The sequence below is a fragment of the Rhopalosiphum padi genome, chromosome 3, assembly GCF_020882245.1.
Source record: "Rhopalosiphum padi isolate XX-2018 chromosome 3, ASM2088224v1, whole genome shotgun sequence".
NCBI lineage: Eukaryota > Metazoa > Arthropoda > Insecta > Hemiptera > Aphididae > Rhopalosiphum > Rhopalosiphum padi.
Window position 1 is genome coordinate 37,404,472 of NC_083599.1, and position 20,307 is coordinate 37,424,778.

Below are 20,307 nucleotides of genomic sequence, written 5' to 3' on the forward strand. Positions count from 1 at the left end.
ATATATTGGTGGATGTAACTATTTAATTCGTTTCTTTTCTGATGTTTTAAATTAATTCATCCTCATAATTCAATGTGTAATTTACCCATGTCCTATATAATATATTATATTGTTTTATCAATGTAAAAATAACAGTAAATAAGTTTATATTTTTTGAAACTCGTAAAATATGTTATAAATTGTTTAGCGTTAAAATATTTCCAATGAATTGAAAAAATTGATATTATTACTATAAGATAACTCCAATAACTAGGAATAGTAGGAACTAAACAATATTGATAAAATATTACAATTGTGTTTTTTTTCTTACACAGGAGATGACTTGATTACACCTGTGTATGTACCTCCAACAGTTGTACCGCCTCCATCATTAGTAACTGATGTCCCCGGAGCGTGTGATGACGAAGAAACCGACTGTATTACAGGTTCAGGATTTGGCCCTACTTCTTCTACTGATGATTCAGCCACTACTATTAAAAGTAAAACAATTTTTATTTTGTATTGCATTCATATTATAATATTTTTACCTACATCAAAATGTATTTATTTTTATTAGTATCAATCAAAAGTAGGTGGAACGAAAATAAGAAACCAAATATTATAGACATAAAAACAAATGAAATAATATTTAATCGCATTAAGTACTCATACGACATTTAAATATCGAAATAATAAATTGATACGAGTATATTATATTTTAGATACTTAAACTTTCCGTAAGGAAAATAATATAATATTACTAATTATGATTAATATACTTAATAAATGTACTTCTAAACTTTTTTTTTTAATCACTTAGGTAATAAAATTACAACGAAGCTAAATCTAGCTGATTTATGTTGATAGGCATACTGATCTTACTTAAATAATTTGAAACACAAAAATTATAAAAAACAACAAAATCACGTAGTCACTGATATTATAATAAAGCAATAATATTAATACGTTAATCGTCCGCTGTAATGTTTAACGGTGTACGACAAAATACTTGTGTACGAGTGTGACAATCATGATACCGTTTCGTTTAGGTTCGCATGCGGTGGTGACGACGTTCAATGGCGTTACCAACTGGACGACGACGATCGTCAACCGAACCGCAGGGGTGGAACAGCATTCGACGAACAAGACTAGCGGGTCGGCGACAATGAGTACCGCGGTCCCGGCCACTAACCAGACAGAGCCATACTGGTCGTCGGCCGCCACGACCACTGCGACGAAAACGGCCACGCACTCGAGGGCGCCCGGCACGGCTGTGACCGTGACCGCGACCGCGGTGACGAACACGTCGAGCGGTTCGGCGGGCGTGTCATCTTCTGGCGGCAACGAAAAATCAACCAGCACAGGCACTGGAACCGTGGTCACCTCATCCACGAGTACCACCAGCACCTCGACGCACTCGACGTTCTTCGACAACGACGACAAGGAGACGAATGTGAAATCAGGCGGCGGCGGTTACGAATACGGCGGCGGCAACCGTTACGGCGGTGGTTACGACGAACGCGACGGCGAGACGATGATGACCACGCCAAACGTGGTGTTCGGTGGTGATCATTTCCCGCCGGCGGCCAAACCGACGCCGCCCAAGCACACCGAGCCGCCCATCAACACGAAAGCGGCCGAGAGCACAGCGTTCGTAGTGCTCGTCACGGCCGCCACGCTCATCATCATCGTGCTCATCATACTGCTCGTGCTCAAAGTCAAGTACAGAACCGACACGAACAGGTATTTATATTTTGCAAGAGTGACACGACGTAATATCATTTGGTGGAGTACATATAGGTTTAAAATTAGTTACACCTAACTCAATGTAATACTCTGTATAGTAGATAGAGAACAGCTAATAATACCAGTCATTGATATGGGTACATAAACACTAGACCAATATGGCAATATTGTAATATATTATATATAAACCTATTAAAGATAAACTCTATTTACCTATTTTGATTATTATGGATTATAGTTTACATATTTAAAAATTAATCCTATTTAAAAATTTAAAATAAAAACGAGTCTAAAATAATATGCATGATATTTTCACAGTTTTTTCTTTAAACAAGAGAAACATTGAGAATAATAAGTTAATTTTATAATAATTAATGTAATAGGTATAATTGAAATCAACATGAAAAACAAGGACAATTTATCCTGACTCTTGATAGAGTTTCGTCGTCAAAGTAAAATCCAAGAAAAATCTTATACAAGATAAGACATATGTTGCCATCTTAGTTTACACTTTAATCATTTAGAGTTAATTAACTCATCCACAGCACTGAGCAATATAAAAACTTACAACTACCTTCCCTATATTTTCAAATTGTAGTTTTACAAACATCGTTGTTGAATTTAGATATCTTTTAGATATCTGATCCCATATTGATAAATATTTATGTAAGAATTAAAATTAATTATACGTGAGAATTAATTTAATGTGCATAAGGGATGTGCTCATTTAGATATTCGTACGGTTTATATTATAATATAATATGTATGTTTAATGGTATACATAGTAAATTATTCTTACCTTGTTAATAGAATATCAACTCACTATTTCTGAAATAAATTATTTGTTTTTTATCTAGACAAATATTTTAAGTGATATCTATTATCTTAAATATATCATTTTTGGGGTTACTTTGTACAACACAGTATCATTATCGAATTCAATTTGAAATGTTGCGCTTTTGTGTGCCAGAGATAGGAAGTAATTAATAATAGCGCGTATAGACATACTCTTAGGATTTTTGTCTAGTATAGCTGGCGTGTGAAATTTTGAAATTTTAAACTTCTCTTAACTTCCACTCCAATGGATGATAGGTATCTAATGGCTTAATATAGGTACTATCATCGACATAATAATATATTGAGCTTTGGCCATCCCGTACATTTTATTACTTCCGATATACGTATAATTATTATACCTACCCATTTCTTTTGCGTGTGTCATCAATTATAATAATATTAACACCGTTATTATTTGTATACGTTAATCGCTGCAGATATAAGATCGAAATGCCCAAAGCTTACGGAGCGCCCGTCGACCAAGGGTCGGACAGGGGTGGCTTGTGCCATCAGCAGCAGCAGCAGCAGCAGCAGCACCTCCATCACCAGCAGCAGGCCAACTTGCTGTCGCCGGGCAACTATCCGTCGTCGGCGCAGTCGTCGCCCACTTACGCGCACAACAACTTCAGGCCGCACAGCGGCGGCGGCGGTGTCGGCGGCATGGTCGGAGTGAGCAACAAGCCGAAGAAGAGACAGGACGTGAAGGAGTGGTACGTGTGAGGCGGTCAGGCGTACACGTGCCGTACGCTAACCGCCGTACCCATACGGCACTACTCGGAAAACAATAACGATAATAATACGCCCAAATATTATTATACCTACGACCTAGTATTGTGTATATAAGCGTGTACGATAACGTTATCATGTTTTAGGTACATATATATATATATATATAATTATAATTATTATTATTATTGTGTAATATTGTAAAATGTATATAATAGTGTGCGTTGTAGGTATTGCGTATAACATTATACGTCATTATAATATTATATAGGTATAGCCGATGTAAATAATACATTGTATTTCGAGAGTCGCCACGCGTAACCTACCTACGGTCCGTGTTTGCATGTTGGTATCGATGGTAACCGCACGTGGTATGCACCGATTGCAATCGTAGCAATGTTATATATTATTAGGTAGGTATCTACGTACCTAATACCTATCACACGCGTTATACGCGCAAATACCGCGCGCGTGAACGTTGAAGTTAGCCTGCTACCGTTAAGCTGCGTAATCCGCGTGTGATACAATATAATTTTGTAATATCGTTTAAGCGATATTATGTCTTACGATAAAAAATTGTTTATGGAGTGTAATATTAATATTTAAATATTCACAACTTACTATATTTGTATTTTAATGTATTATTATAATATTTCCTATCCTAAACGAGCATAATTGTAATTTACGATCATATTGTATAAAAAAAAAAAAAAAAAATATATCATCCATCGACCATCAAAAATTGTCTGCAAGACTTTAATGATAATGACTATAAGTACGTTCTGCCCCCCGTCGAGATCGCGGTCAGTTTTTAAATATTTACTATGATTTGCTAGGCTATGCGTTCGGATAATATTATTTTATATTAATTATTAATATTAGACGCGTGCGATTTTTATTTATATCGCCTTTTATTTGTTTTTCTTAACATATTATGCCCAATACTATAATATTTTATGTCATTATTCTTCTATCATCCACGATATCCATGCTAGTTAGGCAACTTCCGAAATCGATTATGTTTTAATAATATTATTATGGATAGGATTAGAATGTTTATGGCCTTAATAACTCTAAAAAAAATTATTCAAATATACCAAGAATATATCATAATATATGAACCATATATGGAATTTTATAAACATCCCTTCTCTTAAGATATTTAAATATTACCTTATTAATTGCATTAAATGATTGTATTATTAATTTATATTATTCATTCAAAACATAATACCTATACATTTTAATAGCTCGCGTGATATACGTCAGTGGCGTCGTTTGGGAGGAGGGGGGGTGACAAGGTGGGTGTTTTCTCCTATATGATTTTAAAAACTGATGAGATTGGTAATCATAATCCAATATAGTTTAAAATGTAATTTATTTCTATGGTCTTGTTTCTATGCAGTTGATACGAAAGTATACTTACTAAATTTAAAACAAGAATATATGCACTAATAGCTTAGAAATATTTTTATTATTTAACCCTGTTAACAGATTTTTAATTACAATAAAATATAAAATATCTGCAACTTAATATTTTTAATCTATTTTATTAGTTATTAAAAAAATGTTTCATTGTAACGGTTATAAAATAAAATATGAGAGATGAAAATAATAATTAAATAAAAATGTAAATATAACTGTGGTTGATAGTGTAGCAAATGGCTTTTTTTAAGTTAACTATTGGACCGGACAAAACTTTCGCCCCCCTCCTCTACTTAAAACTGAAATGACACCACTGATGTATGTTGAACTTTCGTGTAAGTTGTGATACCAAGAATATCCATTGCCTATTAATAATTATGAGTAGGTATTACCGATGTGTGTATGATATTAATTGTGAAAGCATGACAAACGCACATTTAATTTAAATTAACAAAAAAATATGTACCTACTTTTATTTATAAAATGTAAAAGCAATTACCTACTATGTAAACAATTTCACAAAAACTTTACTAATGTTAATAAAACAATGTTATATAAAAATTAAAAACAAAAATGTATTTAGCTAAAAATATACAAAATTTAATTTAATTTAACAGATTTATAATTTAGTCAAAAATGCGCACGACTATAAAAGAATATGTAAAAGTCATAAACATTCTAATACCATACCTACCTAATTTATTATCAAGTTAACACAACGTGTTGCAGAGAAAGTTTCGTTTTACTATTCAACTTTATAAATATATCAATACGACAACGCTTTGATTTTCAATTAACATTTTTATATTTGCTGTTTGCTTTACTACTATCATTAGGTATACTTACCATATTATTATATAGCTATATTATATGTACGCGTATTTTTCAATACAAGTCCATAAAATATACTTATATAAATCGGTTTCGGTGAATTTTTTTTCGATTTTACGTTTCAAGGATGAGACAATAATAATCATTACTCATAGGTATTAAACAATTATTCAAAGTATAATTACTACAACTATTACTATAAGAATAGAATGTTATATCATTAAGTTTAATTAATATGGGTTGTATTATTAATATATTATTACATACTAGAATAGCCAAATTATAATCAAATATGATTTATCATAATGTTTTTATTAAGTTGTAACAGTAACTTAAAATTCACAATACATTAGTACCTAGTAAGTGTCTATAATAATTTTTAAGGGCATTATATGCAATTTACTATATATATATTATCATTAATTGTTATTATTAAATTTAATATTTAGAAGTACTTACAACACATTGTATTTTAAGCCTGTCATACGATTACCAGCTATTTTTATTGTTAATACCTACTTTTTAAAATTCTACCATATTATTTTCAAATTTTTCTAATTTGATTTTAATAAATACGACGTGTAATATCGCAGGATTTCTAAAAGAAATTACCATAAAATATACAAAGGTATAACGTGTACGTATAATGTACCTATACCTATATCGTCTAATAAATAATACAATAATTATAATATGCCATCAATATTGTGGCGAGTTAGCCCAAAGCACAGAAATAAACAAAAAGTATATATGTTGAAACTCCTTTTATTTAATTTTTTTAATTTTTGATATTACCAATAAAAGCATTTTTCTGAAGATAACTTTTTATCAGTTTCTTTCTACGATTCAAGACGATTTTTCATACGATTTATTAAAATGTATAATAGACCACTGAAAAAGAGTAGGTATCAATCTGAGTTCTGGTGATAGGAAGGTATCTAAAATTGTATACGACTGTGACATGATAAATAATAACGTGTTTATAAAAGTATCTATAGTCATATTAATATAATAATATAAAATACAAAAATGTAGTACAAATTCATTTAAAAGGTGTTGAAGTTTATTTTTCTTAAACAGTGTAATATCTAAATTGTCGATTTTATTATTTTTAGGTACTTACCTAACAAGTTAAAAATAGGCAATTAGTTTAAAAGTCAAAAATTCCTCGTGCATCAACTCTCCCCGTTTTTTTTTTACACTCGTTAATGAACAATCACATATCAATTAAAAATAATGATTGTATATTATACTATATTTTACTCTTATAATGCCTAATTTAGTAATCAATTTCTACCGGACATTTCCAACTATATAAGCCATTTTTTGGAATATATTTAGGTACCTAGTTCTTCAACAACCGAGACTAAATCAGAAATATTAGTTCTCATCCTTGTAATGTAGGTATCCTATAGTTGTAATTATTAATTATATTGTTTTTATTATCATTGATCACCTACCTTATGTACGGAATCAATATTGTGAGAATATATAACTAATTATAACGGATTTGAAAATGCACACACCAACATTCGTCGTTGGTCTATAACAATGTCGTTTTCTCGTTCTATGTATAATGTACAAAGTTTGAAAATATAAAATAATTATTAAAAAATGTAGATTATTCGTTTTATAGTGGAATCTTTGTACAAAATAATTGTTAATCAATGTACTATAAATAAAATACCTACCTACTAATAGTTGTAATCAACGTTACACGCAATAATAGTTTTATTAGTTAACTTATTGTAGATAATGAACTTTATAGACAAATTTTTGTCTCATACATGATTATGCGTATGTAAATATATTTAAAATGTAGGTAGTTCCCAAAATCTAAGCTCAAAATTGATCGTGAGGCGACAATTTGATTTTATAATTAGCATACATAACTAATTGTCCTAGGTAGGTATCTATTAACTAATGATATTGATATTTTGATAGAATATAAACGGTGATAATAATTAAATTTAAAAACCTAGGAATGTATTATTATTAAATAATAATAATATTATTTAATAACAACATAAATGTGATCAATAATCAATTCGAGCGTCTTAATAACGTTTAATGAAGCATCGTCAATAGCATTAATTTTTAAATTTAATTTAATTGTTTAAATTACCTATGCATTAATAAGATACATTTAATTTCACACAAATATTTAAAATTTACTATTTGTCGATACACTTGACTAATTGATAATTAATAATATGGTAATTTAATAAAACATTTATACAACAAATAAATAAATCAAATTCATTTGTTATTTTTTTTTTTATATATTTATTAACAAAATATGACTTCTTACTTTCTTAGAATAATTTAATTCTATTAAAACATATTATATTATAATTTTGTATACGTACCTACCTATTTCTTTATATTAAATATTAAACCATAATTATTACCTTTTTATATTCTAAAAATATATCCATGTCAGATTTTTTACATCAACAACAATTTAATTGTTCAGAAAATATATTGTGTTAATTGTACTGAAATTATAATCACTTTGATGTAAAACTTTCTATTTGAAATGATTACATATTTTTATCAATCAATATTTAATATTAAATGTTTACTTTTATTTGGTGGTTGTATTGTATAAACTCAAAACACTAGAACTAGGCATTTTTAACAACGAGTTTAAAAGAGAAATAACAATACAGTTTAAACAATTTGAAACAATAAAAACAATTATTCATGGACTATACGATCAATTTAAATATTTTCAATACATTTATTTGTATTACCTATGCATACCTAATTAAAAATACGTATATCTTCAAATAATGCGTGTCTTTTAAATAATTTTAATAATAAAAAGTCTTTAACTTGTTTTATTCTTCCAAATCATATCGTATTTGTAATTTTATAACTATATATAAAAAAAAAATTAAAAAAATCGATAAAGCTTAAATTACCAATAAATTATATTTATTACAATTGCTTGTTAATGAGTTAAAACTATCACAATTATTGTTATATGATTATATAGAAAATTGCAAATTTGATAGGATATCTGATTTCATAATTATGCTTTTCTGACAAATTCAATAATTTTAGTTTTTTAAAATATTTTATAATATTATACGAGTATCATGATTTTTTATGCCCATAACATGCAAGCTAAAACGTAACCAAGTGCCCTCTTTTCTCTAAAAATAAATAAATAAAAATAAACTTTTATTTTCATATTTTTAAATCAAAAATCCATTAAAGAAAGCAAATACAATATTATTAACATAATAGTTGTTAGGTTCCTGTATTTAAGTCAATTTAAAACATTCAATAATTGATCATCTCACTTAAAATTTGAGTTTAACATTCAATTCAATCGGAATCCCAGAATATTTTTTTTTTCAAAACCCCAGAATAATACATTTTATTTAATCCAAAAATATAACAGATTTTTATCATAAAAATGCCATATGATATATCTTTTTTTATGTATTTTATACAGTTAATAGTTAAATGTAAATAATTTAAATTTATAATTCATTATTCAAATAAATTATTATATCTCTGAAATTCTAACTAATAACCATTGATTAAATCTAAAATTGTAATTGTATGACATATAATATCCGTTATTTAATACTAAACACGTTAAAACTATATGAAGCCTTTTCTGTAGATTAACAATCAATCACAAGTGTCTAATACTTATATCAATACAGAACATACCTAAATATAAGAAAATTGTGTTTATTTTATACTACCTACCTACCTAAATATTTTAAGTAGAAATCATATAACTTAAGTGTGAAATTGTATTGAATTCTGTAACATTATTTCAAACTTTGTTGTTGTTGTTTTTTTTTTTAATATTATTATATCTATATTAATTTTAAGCTTAATTTGTATTTGGTGTGTGTAGTAATGGAACGAAAGCAATAAAACAGCACATCTCTTGATTATTGAATCTATATTATAATGTTAATCATTATAAAACTATCAGCTACAAAACTACCGAGATCGTAAATTAAATCATTATAATTATTGAATTTTATTTAAGTATTAAAATTTAAATAATATAACATATTATTCAACCGTGAGATATGCTGAACTTGACTTTTTCACCTATTAATTGTTAAAAATATAATTTATGTATCTATTAGAAAAATGCTTTTGTAATTTGTATGATTGATAAAATACCAGTATGATTTTTAAATGTTGACATCTATGTTGTTAAAAGTCTATACTAATAAAAAATGTTGATTAGTTATCATAGAAATGTGACAGACTTAATTAAATAATTGTACGAAAATTCCGTGAAAGACATTATAAGTAAAGTACCTAATTAGGCGCTTAAGATTTTCTTAACTAGAAATAGCTAGGTATCAATTACCTATCTTAGATATAAAAATTGATTTTATATGGGTTAAATACAAATTTATTTAAATAAAATGTTTAATTTGAGAGTACTATTATTTATTAATTTTTATGATGATATATCGCACTGATTTATCTGATAAAGTAGGCATACTTATTTACTTTTCTTTTCTTTTTTTAAAATCATTATTTTAATGAAAATGTACAATCTATAGGTATACAAGGTACAACAAATAAATGAGCAGTAATACGATGTGAGTCGTTGAAAAAAAAATATTGAATTTAAATTTAACTTTAAAAATTCCTCCACATAAGTACTAGCTAATTGAAGGAAAAAATAATATTATACACGTTAATTATGGTAAACATTGTGAAAATTACTGTGTTATTCGCGTTATTTGTGTCTTGCTAAATAGTCTTGTTGTTTGCCTGATTTTTGGTATCGTTATTATGAGTGCTGAATTCTAAGTTGATGGGAATAAGATAGACGAAACATAGCATTAAAGATGTTGGTGAGACGAATGATAGTTTTTAAATGATTTATTGTTTATGAAATCAATTTGCAAGGTTAGCCAGTAAATCTGACTTTTCATGAGCAATGGTAACAAGATTGTTGTTTTTGTAGTGAAAAGAGGTAATGATAAATTTGGTTTTTCTCCTGAAAGACCTATTTGAGAGTGATAGAGATTGAAAATGGGAACTGTTAGTTAGTTTTTATGCTTAAGAGTTTACGAGTACGTTCGATAAATAGTTATACCATTCTTTATCCATTAGATAGCGAGTTCGTTGCAAGACTTTTGATATTTGGTGCTTTAGAAAAATGGTCTATCTTATATCAAGTGTGATAATTTATCACTGATAAAGTTAATGGAGTTGTCTTAAGACGCAGCTATGCTAGAAAATAATGAGAGAGTATCTTGAAAGTTAATTGTGAGGTTTTTTATGCAATATATAAATTATTGTAGTTTTTTTAACTTTAAGTTTAACAACACAAGATATTTAACAAAAGGTTTTGTCTAAATATAAATAGCAATTCAAAATGTATAGTTCATATTTTTTCTTTTCTTTTTTTTTTTTACAATAAATATACAATCTATACAAGGAGTAATGTAATAATTTGTAAATACCTTTATAAAATGTAATATTTAATTTAAAAAATAACGCAATTATCCCACCACAAGCTATGCTTAAGGAGATAATTTAATTTTAATATGTTACTATTTATTACTTGTTTTAAATGTAATGTACTGATTTAATTAAATAAAAAAAAAAAAGTACAATAAGTATATAAGATAAGGTTATAACAGCTGGTAATCGGGATTAAAAAGTCACCCATTAGTAACACTTAGCAGGAGGAAGATTAATTAACATATTAATCTATAATTGAGAGATAAGCAGACAGAAATGAGAGCAAAACAGATAGGAAAAGATATTAATGGGTTTGTTAGAGCAGTAGGTCTCTTTTTTTGATAATATATTTTTTAATAATCGAGAACGTAAGGCCCGTAAGGGTTAGACTTTTTAACCTCATATACTAATTTCAGGTTAATCTCATATCGAGAATTATGTCTAAATATCTGACTGAGACGGATGAATATATAGGTATATTGTTCGCCGATACAGGTGGATAGAGCCCATGTTTTAAAGTGAATGTTATATGTATAGATTTGCTATAATTGAATTTAATTCGCCATTTAAAGTACCATTGTGAGATATTAAGGTGAGTTAAGGCGAGATTGTAGGTTGGCTGTAGCTATTAGAGGATTTTTGTAGATTGAAATTAAGGCTTTATTATCAGTATATATAATCTGTAACTAGGGTGTCTTGAGTTACAGGTTGATCAGAAGCGTAGATGTTAAAAAGTATGGGAGATAGTATACCACCTTGAGGCACTTCTGCATTGATCAGAGCCATTTCTGAGGTACAAGAGCCGAGACGAATTTGAAAATATTGATCTTCTAGGTAGGATTTGATTAAAATAAATAGTGAGGTGGAAGAAATTTACGAAATTTAAAAAGCATTCCATCATCGTACCTAACCGATCAAATGCCTGCGAGATGTCAAGAAAAACACAAGAACAGTATTGTTTGCGTTTTAGTAAAGTTGATATAGCATCAACTAGTTTGTGTACTTGATGAATTGTACTGTATTTAGCCCAAAGCCAAATTGGGATGAGGGTATTATGTTATTTGTGATAATGTGTGGGGACATGCTTTGGAGAATAAATCTTTCACATATTTTTGAAAAAAAAAATTGGTAAAAGGCTTATTGGTCTATAAGAGTTTTGATATTTATTTGGTATATGAGACAATGAAGGGAAATATGATAATCTCAGTATAGCATTAATTATACATGTTAAAATAATTATAGATTTTAGTGGTAGGCATTTGGTGACTTCAGAAGTTATTAGGTCAAAACCAGGAGATTTATTTTTTGGATATTTTAGAATTGTTTTTTTCACCTCGTTAGGGGTGAAGTATTTTATCAGGGATTCATAAGGCAGTGGAGTATTTTTTGACAATTATCTATGTGTTGATGGTCATAGGTATATATTTGCGTGGGGTTGGAAGATCTAATATCTGTATTGTGTGACTGAAACACTGATTTCTGAGTTTGAGATATCTAAGGTGTTGTCTACTTTCCTAAGAGGGACTGAAGCCGATTTATATTTTAGTATCTGTTTAGTTTTTTTCCAAAGACTATCGTCAGCAGCAGAGAGTTGTTGTAATTTTTGTTAAAATGCATTAGCTTTATTTTTTTGCGAGGATATTTTTTAAATTATTTGCAAGTTTGTTATAGATAGATTTGTGAGATGGAAGACGGGAGAGGTGGTATCCTGCTCTTGTCCTACGTTTTTCTACAATTAAATATAGAATCTCTTCCGGTATTAAGAAATTTGAGTTTAATTTATTGATTTTATCGGTTTTTGGCCTCTCTGATGAAAAAAGTAAACTCTGATGTTTGGCGTTGTAATTGCCACCAATGATGAAATTATTTTTAATAATCTTCAAGTATTGGTTTAGTTATATCGTGACGTGAAGGGGAATAAAATGCCCCGATAGTGATTGAGATGTTATTCAATTGAATTAAAATGGAACAAGGTTGAATATGATCATAACTATAGTTTGGAAAATGTTGAAAAAAATAAGAAAATTTTAATTAGAATTGTAACTCCTCTGTGAGCAGTATTATCTAGGTGGTTTGATTTTATTAGTTTGAAGCCAGGGATATGCAAATGGGAATATTTAGTAAAGTGAGTATCGGTTATAAGCGCAACATCAATTCGCCTGTTATACAAAACGGCGTGGAGTTCGTTAATATGATTTTTGAGACCATTTGTATTGAACTGTAAAATTAAAAATGACTTATTTGTAATTGAAATATTCATTGGATTTGTCTAATAGCTTGAAAATTACTGTCGTGAATAATGAGATCAAATGAGTGATTAAAGATTTAAAATCGTAAAGGTAGCTTGTCATTGGAAGAGTTATGTTTGGTTCTACAGGTGACGGTAATTCATGTGCTGGTGGTGGTGAAGTATGATGGACAGATTAGCCGAAGGTTACCATTGTATAAGTTTGGGATAGTACTGGAAGGTGGTTTGCTAGTATAGTATTTTATGGGTGACTATCTTTTACATTACTAGACTTAATATTAGAGTTTTTGTTATCAAAAAAAAAAAAGTGTTATTACTTAAGTTTTTACAGCGTAGTCCTTTGTATACTGTAAATCCTTTATAGCTGGCAAGATGGTTTTCTTGACAGAGTGTGCATCATGGAAGTTTGTCCCTAGATTTTGGGCAGGCAGAAGAGTGATGATCATTACCGCAGCGAGGAGAGTAGTAACAGTACGCCTTGGCGTGTCCGTATTTTTGCAATTCGCACATAGGGAGATGGTTTATGCTTTATAAGGTTCTTCTACTTTCATTTTAGTATGTAGAAAAGAAGTGAGTTAAAAGATTTCATTTGAGTGCGGAGTAGGCTCTAAGTTAAGTTGACAAAAAAATAGTAGTAGCAAGTTTTTAATATCTCTATGGTCTATGAAGGATTTGTGTTACTTGCCTGACCTCATATAACCACGTTTCCAACTCGCTTTTTATGATATCGGTTGGTGTTGATGAATGAAAGTTACAATTACCACGCGTGTCGGTTTGTCCTCTTGCAGCTAGTATGTGTGGAATTCGGAATTTTATTTTCTTAGAAAGTGAACTAGCGCTCTTTAAGACTCTAGATTGGCTGTTTGGATTTTTAATCGATCAGCCAGTACTTCAAAGCGATTCCTCGAAGAAAATATTTTTTTTTTTTTTTATGCTCTTGGGGAGATGGGGATAGTTTGGAGTTAGAATGTGGAATTTGAATGATTTTTTTTTCTTTTGTGACGTACAATTATTTTTTTGTCATGGAGTCCGATGAAGAAGTACTGATATTTTTAGTATTTGAATTGGTTGATTGTTTTATTATTTTGTTTTGTATTTGCGAGTTTATTGACATGCGATGTCAAGTTATTTTTGTTTGTAGTTGTAGACATATTTTGGCTAAATCTTATAATGATTACTGATTAGACAATCAGACCGTTGGGTGAGGGCCATCAGATAAGGACAACAATAGAAATGTTACGTAACTGAACAATTAGTAGGTATATACAATTGCGAATAGTCAATATAGCTACAACAATTTAACATTTACACGCTGTATAAACATGTAATGATCGATTAAGAGTTAAAAGAACATTTATGATCAATCAATATGGCGTTATTGAATTTGGATATTTAAACGAAAAAATCTACACGATGAGATTTAGCACTAAATAGATCGCGTACGCGAGAGCGATAACACACTTTTGCATCGGTCGACTTCCACTGCAGAACTGAATAGTTCATTTTAAAAATTAATTCTTTGCTGTCCAGTCCAGGGTTGTATCTTTTAGATATTTAGTGTATTTATTGTTTGGACTTAATGAAGTTATATCTGATCTTGTTATCTAACTGAACTACTGAAGTATAATAAGCTTCCAATAGTTTTTCTATATGTGACTTAACTGGTGGTTATACTGCGACCAAGTAAAGTAAATTGGTTTTGTTTCATGATCAAATCATTGTCTTAACTTGGTTGCGCTATAAATGGTATATATGGTATATATTACCTTCTGCGTCTCTCAAATATATATAAAAGCTAATTAAGTACTTATAGCTTAAAATCACAAAGCTGAAAAATACAAATTACTAACCAATTTACAAACTTTCCCAAGTTATTTTGTAGCTTTGTATGTTACATAGTTATTAACAATAGTAACGAATGTTTTAATTTGATCCTAAAAATGCAAGGTGTTGGTGAGATGGCTGCTCTCATTGTAATGAGGATGAGTTTAATTTATTTAATCGTTATTAGGTACTTATCTATTTCAATATTATTGTTTGGTATTAGTGGTTTTCTAATAATATTATGTAGCTATTCCATTAGTGTTCAGCATATTTGGTAGGTACAACTGTTATAGCTGTATTAATTTTTTCATTGAACATATGCATCATTATTAAAATGTTTGCTCCAATCTTCGCTGTTTAAAATTTAATTTAATTAGTTATAATTATTTATCTTTTTAATTGTAGTTGGATTGAAAGAGATGTACTTGGAGTTTTTATTGTTTTTCAGGGAATCGATATCTGTTAAAATAGAAGTACCATAATGATAAGTAATACCAATACGTATAATATAACTAAAAATAAAATTAATATATATTATACTCTTTAAAAATATGTGATCAATATCACAATATAGATAATATTACTATTAGAACCATTCTGGCTTATAGTTTTACCAATAATACCAAAGAAAAAACATGTTTACTAATAATGTTGAGATACTCGTAATTAAATATAATAAGATTTTTCGACAAAATATTAATGTTAGTATCGCCACATAATATATAATGTACCTTACTATTGTTATTCATGCTAAGGAAAATGTCAAGAGAATCTAAAAACAAATCAACATTGTAATTTGATGACCCGTTTCCGTATTATCCGTATTATGTAATAAGATGGTAATATCTAATGAGTTACAATATTAAATTGCATTATAGTTTCTAGACGTAACATAAAAACAATTTTTTTACAAAAATAGTGATACCTACCATCTGATTCATTTTAAGTGTCTGGACAGTTTACTGTTTATATCTAAATAAGCTAATATTACAATCATCGGTTAACCAAGTTTCACTAAGTACAATAATAGCTTAATGATTAAATATACATGATGGTGGGTATGAATAATGGTAAAATGAGTACCTAATTATCCTAAGTGTTGATGTAGTGACAAGTGAGCTATTGAAGAATATAAGATGCATGAAAATGGTTGTTAAGTTTAAGAGAAGTTGAGAATACGTAGCATTCTATGGATAGGATAATTATAATTGTAGTTAGTGAGATGTGTATAAATATGGAACAAGAGGTGTGAGTGAGTTGGGTAAAGGAAGACACGGAAATGTTGTTATTTAGTTATAGTTATAGTTATTATAACTGACTGAAGATCAGGGGTATCGAAGGAACATATGAGGAGTGATGTGATAAATTAAAATTTAGCATTACGACGACGGAAAGCAAGGGAATGTATATTCAAAGTGGAGCTAATAAAAGTTTAATTCTGGATGGGGAATTTTTAGTATGAAAGCGTCATATGTTAGGAAACGGTTTTGGACTCTCTCAAGTCAGATTTGGCCTTTGTCTAGGTAAAGATACCACACAAAAATTCCGTACTAGACGAAAGAACGGACCAACTAAAAGTAAAAAACGCGAAGACAAGCGGTGGATGTAAAAAAACTTGTGTTGCGTTTTATAATGCCTAAGACTTTCAGTGATTTACCAATGGTTATATTTACATGTTTCTCAAAAGAGAGAAGAGTAAGATGGAAAACAAGATTTTTAACGTCGAAAACACGTTCTAGCGGAGTGTCAATCAGATAATAGTGGTGGAAGATAGGTTGACGTTTCCTACTAAATATCATGATATGACACTTACTAATGTTGATTAGAAACCTACAGCTTGAGTCCAGGCATTGAAGGCATCTGACTAAAGTTTAAGGCAATTGGAAGAAGGGAAATTTTAAGGAAGATCTTGATATATTCAGCGAATAATAAACTTAAGTGAAAGGAAGGAAATAGAAAGCATCTAAAGAGAATAAATAAAGGATAAATTATGTTACGGCAGTTGTAGAGACATCATGCAGAAATCCCGTCAAGGCAATTTAAAAAGTTGTTCTTTAAGTTGAACAAAGCATATATTAAAGTGGCAGTTAGAAGGGAGAGCGTATGACTATGTATTATAATCGGATACCTGAATAGAAGAAGGAAGAAAGGGAGTTATAAACAGTAGAAAAATACTTTAAGAACAGACTTAAGTAACGTGTATAGTGTATAAGTTTCGTTATTGGAGTGTTCGATGCACGGGATAGAAGCCGAATGGTTTAGTTCTCTAATAAATTTCCAAAAACTGGCTGGTTTGTGAAAAAGCATTTCTTCAGTGTTTTTAATGTAAGATTGGTAGTTAGACTTTGACACACGTTTGAATTTAGCTCCAAGTTCAGAGAAGGTATTATAATCAATACGTCGCTTTGTACGTTTAAAGGTGGCAAGAGCACGTTTTTTCCAAAATAAGGTTCTTAAGAGCATTAGAAGTCCAGCGTGGGAATATTGGCGGTTTAAAGGTTTTACTTGGTTGAAACCTGAAACCATTCTATAAAGATTTCATTGAAAACAGTGGCCGCATCCTCAATAGAGTATAACAAAAAGGTAGATTCCCAATTGTAGGAGTTAAACAATTCAGAGATATAAGAGTTATAGGCAGATTTATAGTCCTTGTACGTATGGATAATAGCGTTGTCACTCAGAGATACGACAGGAAATTTAATGGTCAGGGATGACAAGATATTTCAATAGTTGGGAGTACTAATACTTTACTGGAGCTGGAAAATATTGTGATAATAGAAATAATCGATAATAGAGTGAGAAGTATGATTAAAACCACCAGAGGCAATTAATTCTAATTTATCACTGGACCAACAATCACCAAGAATGTTATAGTCACTACGTAAAAAAAATTTGGAGAAAGTATATTTGTAAAAAATGGCATCAACAATATTAGCATGTGATTCATAACTGTAAATGACTATAAGGGGGAATGTAGACTGCACTGACAATAACGTTTATTGAAGGATCGGTTATATGAATAAACATATGTTCAACGGTGTTAATATTAGTAGATATTAAGGCTGTGGAGTAAGTAAATCATACGGCTATTAGTACACCACCACCACCACGTATACAAAGATTAGTGTTAGAATTTCTGTCTAAACGATATATGTGATACCCATATAGACCTAGCTCGAAGTTGAAGACAGTAGGAGATAGACAAGTTTCAGTCAATATAATAACATCATAATTTCTAAAAGTTAGGAAATTAGTTTTAAAAGGGACAAGCTTAATTTCAAGACCTCGAATATTTTGGTAAAAAATAATGAGATTTAATATGAAGGAATTATTAAAAACATGTAAGGGATCAATGTTATTAGTAATTAAAAAATCAAAAAAATTATTTATAGTATACCTAGCGTGTTTACACAATGTACATGAAGTAGTATAATAACTGAAATAAGCACAAGACTGGTCCAATAGAATGTTGAAAGGTAAGTGGCATTATGCATTGGTTAGTTTTTTGAATTGGATAGTGATTTGATTTTTGCTGCTTCATCTGTCGGATAGTCACTGAGACTAGAACAATCCAAGGAAATCCATTGAAGTAGCGGAAGAAAAAAAAATTGTTCGCGTTTATCTTGTCTATTACGCAACTTGTTATAGTTTTCACGGATTGATTGTCGCTCTGAATATGTGTGATCCCCAGAAATATTGACATTAGTCAATTGGTCAGGTGAGGTGGAAAATTTATATACACATAGTATATATGTTTACGTACCTCTGTAATCAGGGCTGGATCTAGGGTGGGGGGTGAACCGGGGCAGTTGCTCGGGAAGTCTTAGTCGGGCGCGCTAAATTACCAAATAACGGTGGCATAATAGTGGGGACCTAAGTTATAAAAAACCAAAAAGGTGCTAATTTTATACTTTGCCCAAGTAAAAAATATGCTAGATCCGTCCCAGTCTATAACGTATATAAAGTGCTAAGTGTCAAGTAGTGTAAGTAGTGTATGTGGTGTATGATGAGGATATGTACACCAATAATAATATCATGATTATTGATTACCATTTAATTTTATTTCTAAAATAGATTATTTTTTATTTCAATTTATTTCCAATTGATGTAAGATCGCAATTGCAGTAAAAATGTACGTAATTGGAAATTATCTCGCGAGTGGCGAAGGAAGTAAATAAATTAGTATTTAAATTATACGTGGGTCGATAAAATAGTAGTACCTATCTAACTAGTAATTTTAATTTTTAATGTTACACTTATAATAACTATAATATAGAATGAAATGTTAAATAAAATCTTGATAACTTATATACCTAACAAAAAATAAAGACTCTACTTGACCATGAATTAACTACCTATTGATTATTTCCTCATATAAATAATAATAATATATTTTGCAAAATAAGCAGTGATACATAAAATTTAGTATAAATTAGATTGCAGCACCCTCTATAAGCAAAGCTTGTGCTAGGGGAGCAATTCTTATCAAAAAATATCATTTAAAATACATTATTTTTTTTTTGTTTTTTTTTTTTTAAATAGGTGTCAAGTAAGAAAAAAAAGTAAAAAAATAAAGAATAAATACATATAATACCTATCTAAATAAGTTAAATAATATTAATTATAAACTAGATAAATTAAGACTTTTTTAATGATATGCTCACATATCATAATTGTATATTATTTAATTATTCTATAAAATAAATAACCGTAAAGTTGTCGCACGCAGATAACCGTTAATAAAATCCAATAATCGCCATTAATCACTGATGAAGGAAAAGATTTACATTGTTTGGTCACGTAGGAACCGCACGTAGTTGTGACAATGTAGCGCAAAACGTGTGATCTATTTCGTGTGCCGCCAAAGACAAGGAATGGCCCAATGAGCGTCTCCGTCGTCGGGGAAAAAGCAAATTTCTTTAAGGACGCGGAGGCCTTTGATGTTTGATGGAGCCGCCTGCGACACTGGCAGGCTTGACCACGTCGTCACCTATCATCAGTGCAGGCACACCTCTCTTTTTGGTAACATCTCTTTAAAGAATGCATGAGCACCAGTAATTTTAATAACATCTCCCTACAGAGTGCACGAGCACCATACACCACCACCACACCGGAAACTGCGAGCGACAACTGGACCTTTTTCATTTCGACGAAAGATATCAGTGTTGTTTTTATTTGGATCCGTGTGCTTAACACCTTCTAATTTTATTTAGACTACTACAGCA

At 29.8% G+C, this 20,307-nt stretch overlaps 1 protein-coding gene across 1 annotated transcript in view; it reads left to right on the forward strand.

Moving 5' to 3' along the window:
- LOC132924272 (neurexin 1) overlaps window positions 1-9,974 on the forward strand; it is a 238,808-nt gene extending 228,834 nt beyond the window's left edge. The window contains exons 24-26 of the mRNA XM_060988475.1: window positions 315-479; window positions 1,029-1,722; window positions 3,000-9,974. Of these exons, the coding sequence (XP_060844458.1) occupies window positions 315-479; window positions 1,029-1,722; window positions 3,000-3,282 (1,142 nt within the window). The 3' untranslated portion in view covers window positions 3,283-9,974. The remainder of the gene's footprint in view (window positions 1-314; window positions 480-1,028; window positions 1,723-2,999) is intronic.
- The last annotated feature ends 10,333 nt before the right edge of the window (window positions 9,975-20,307 follow it).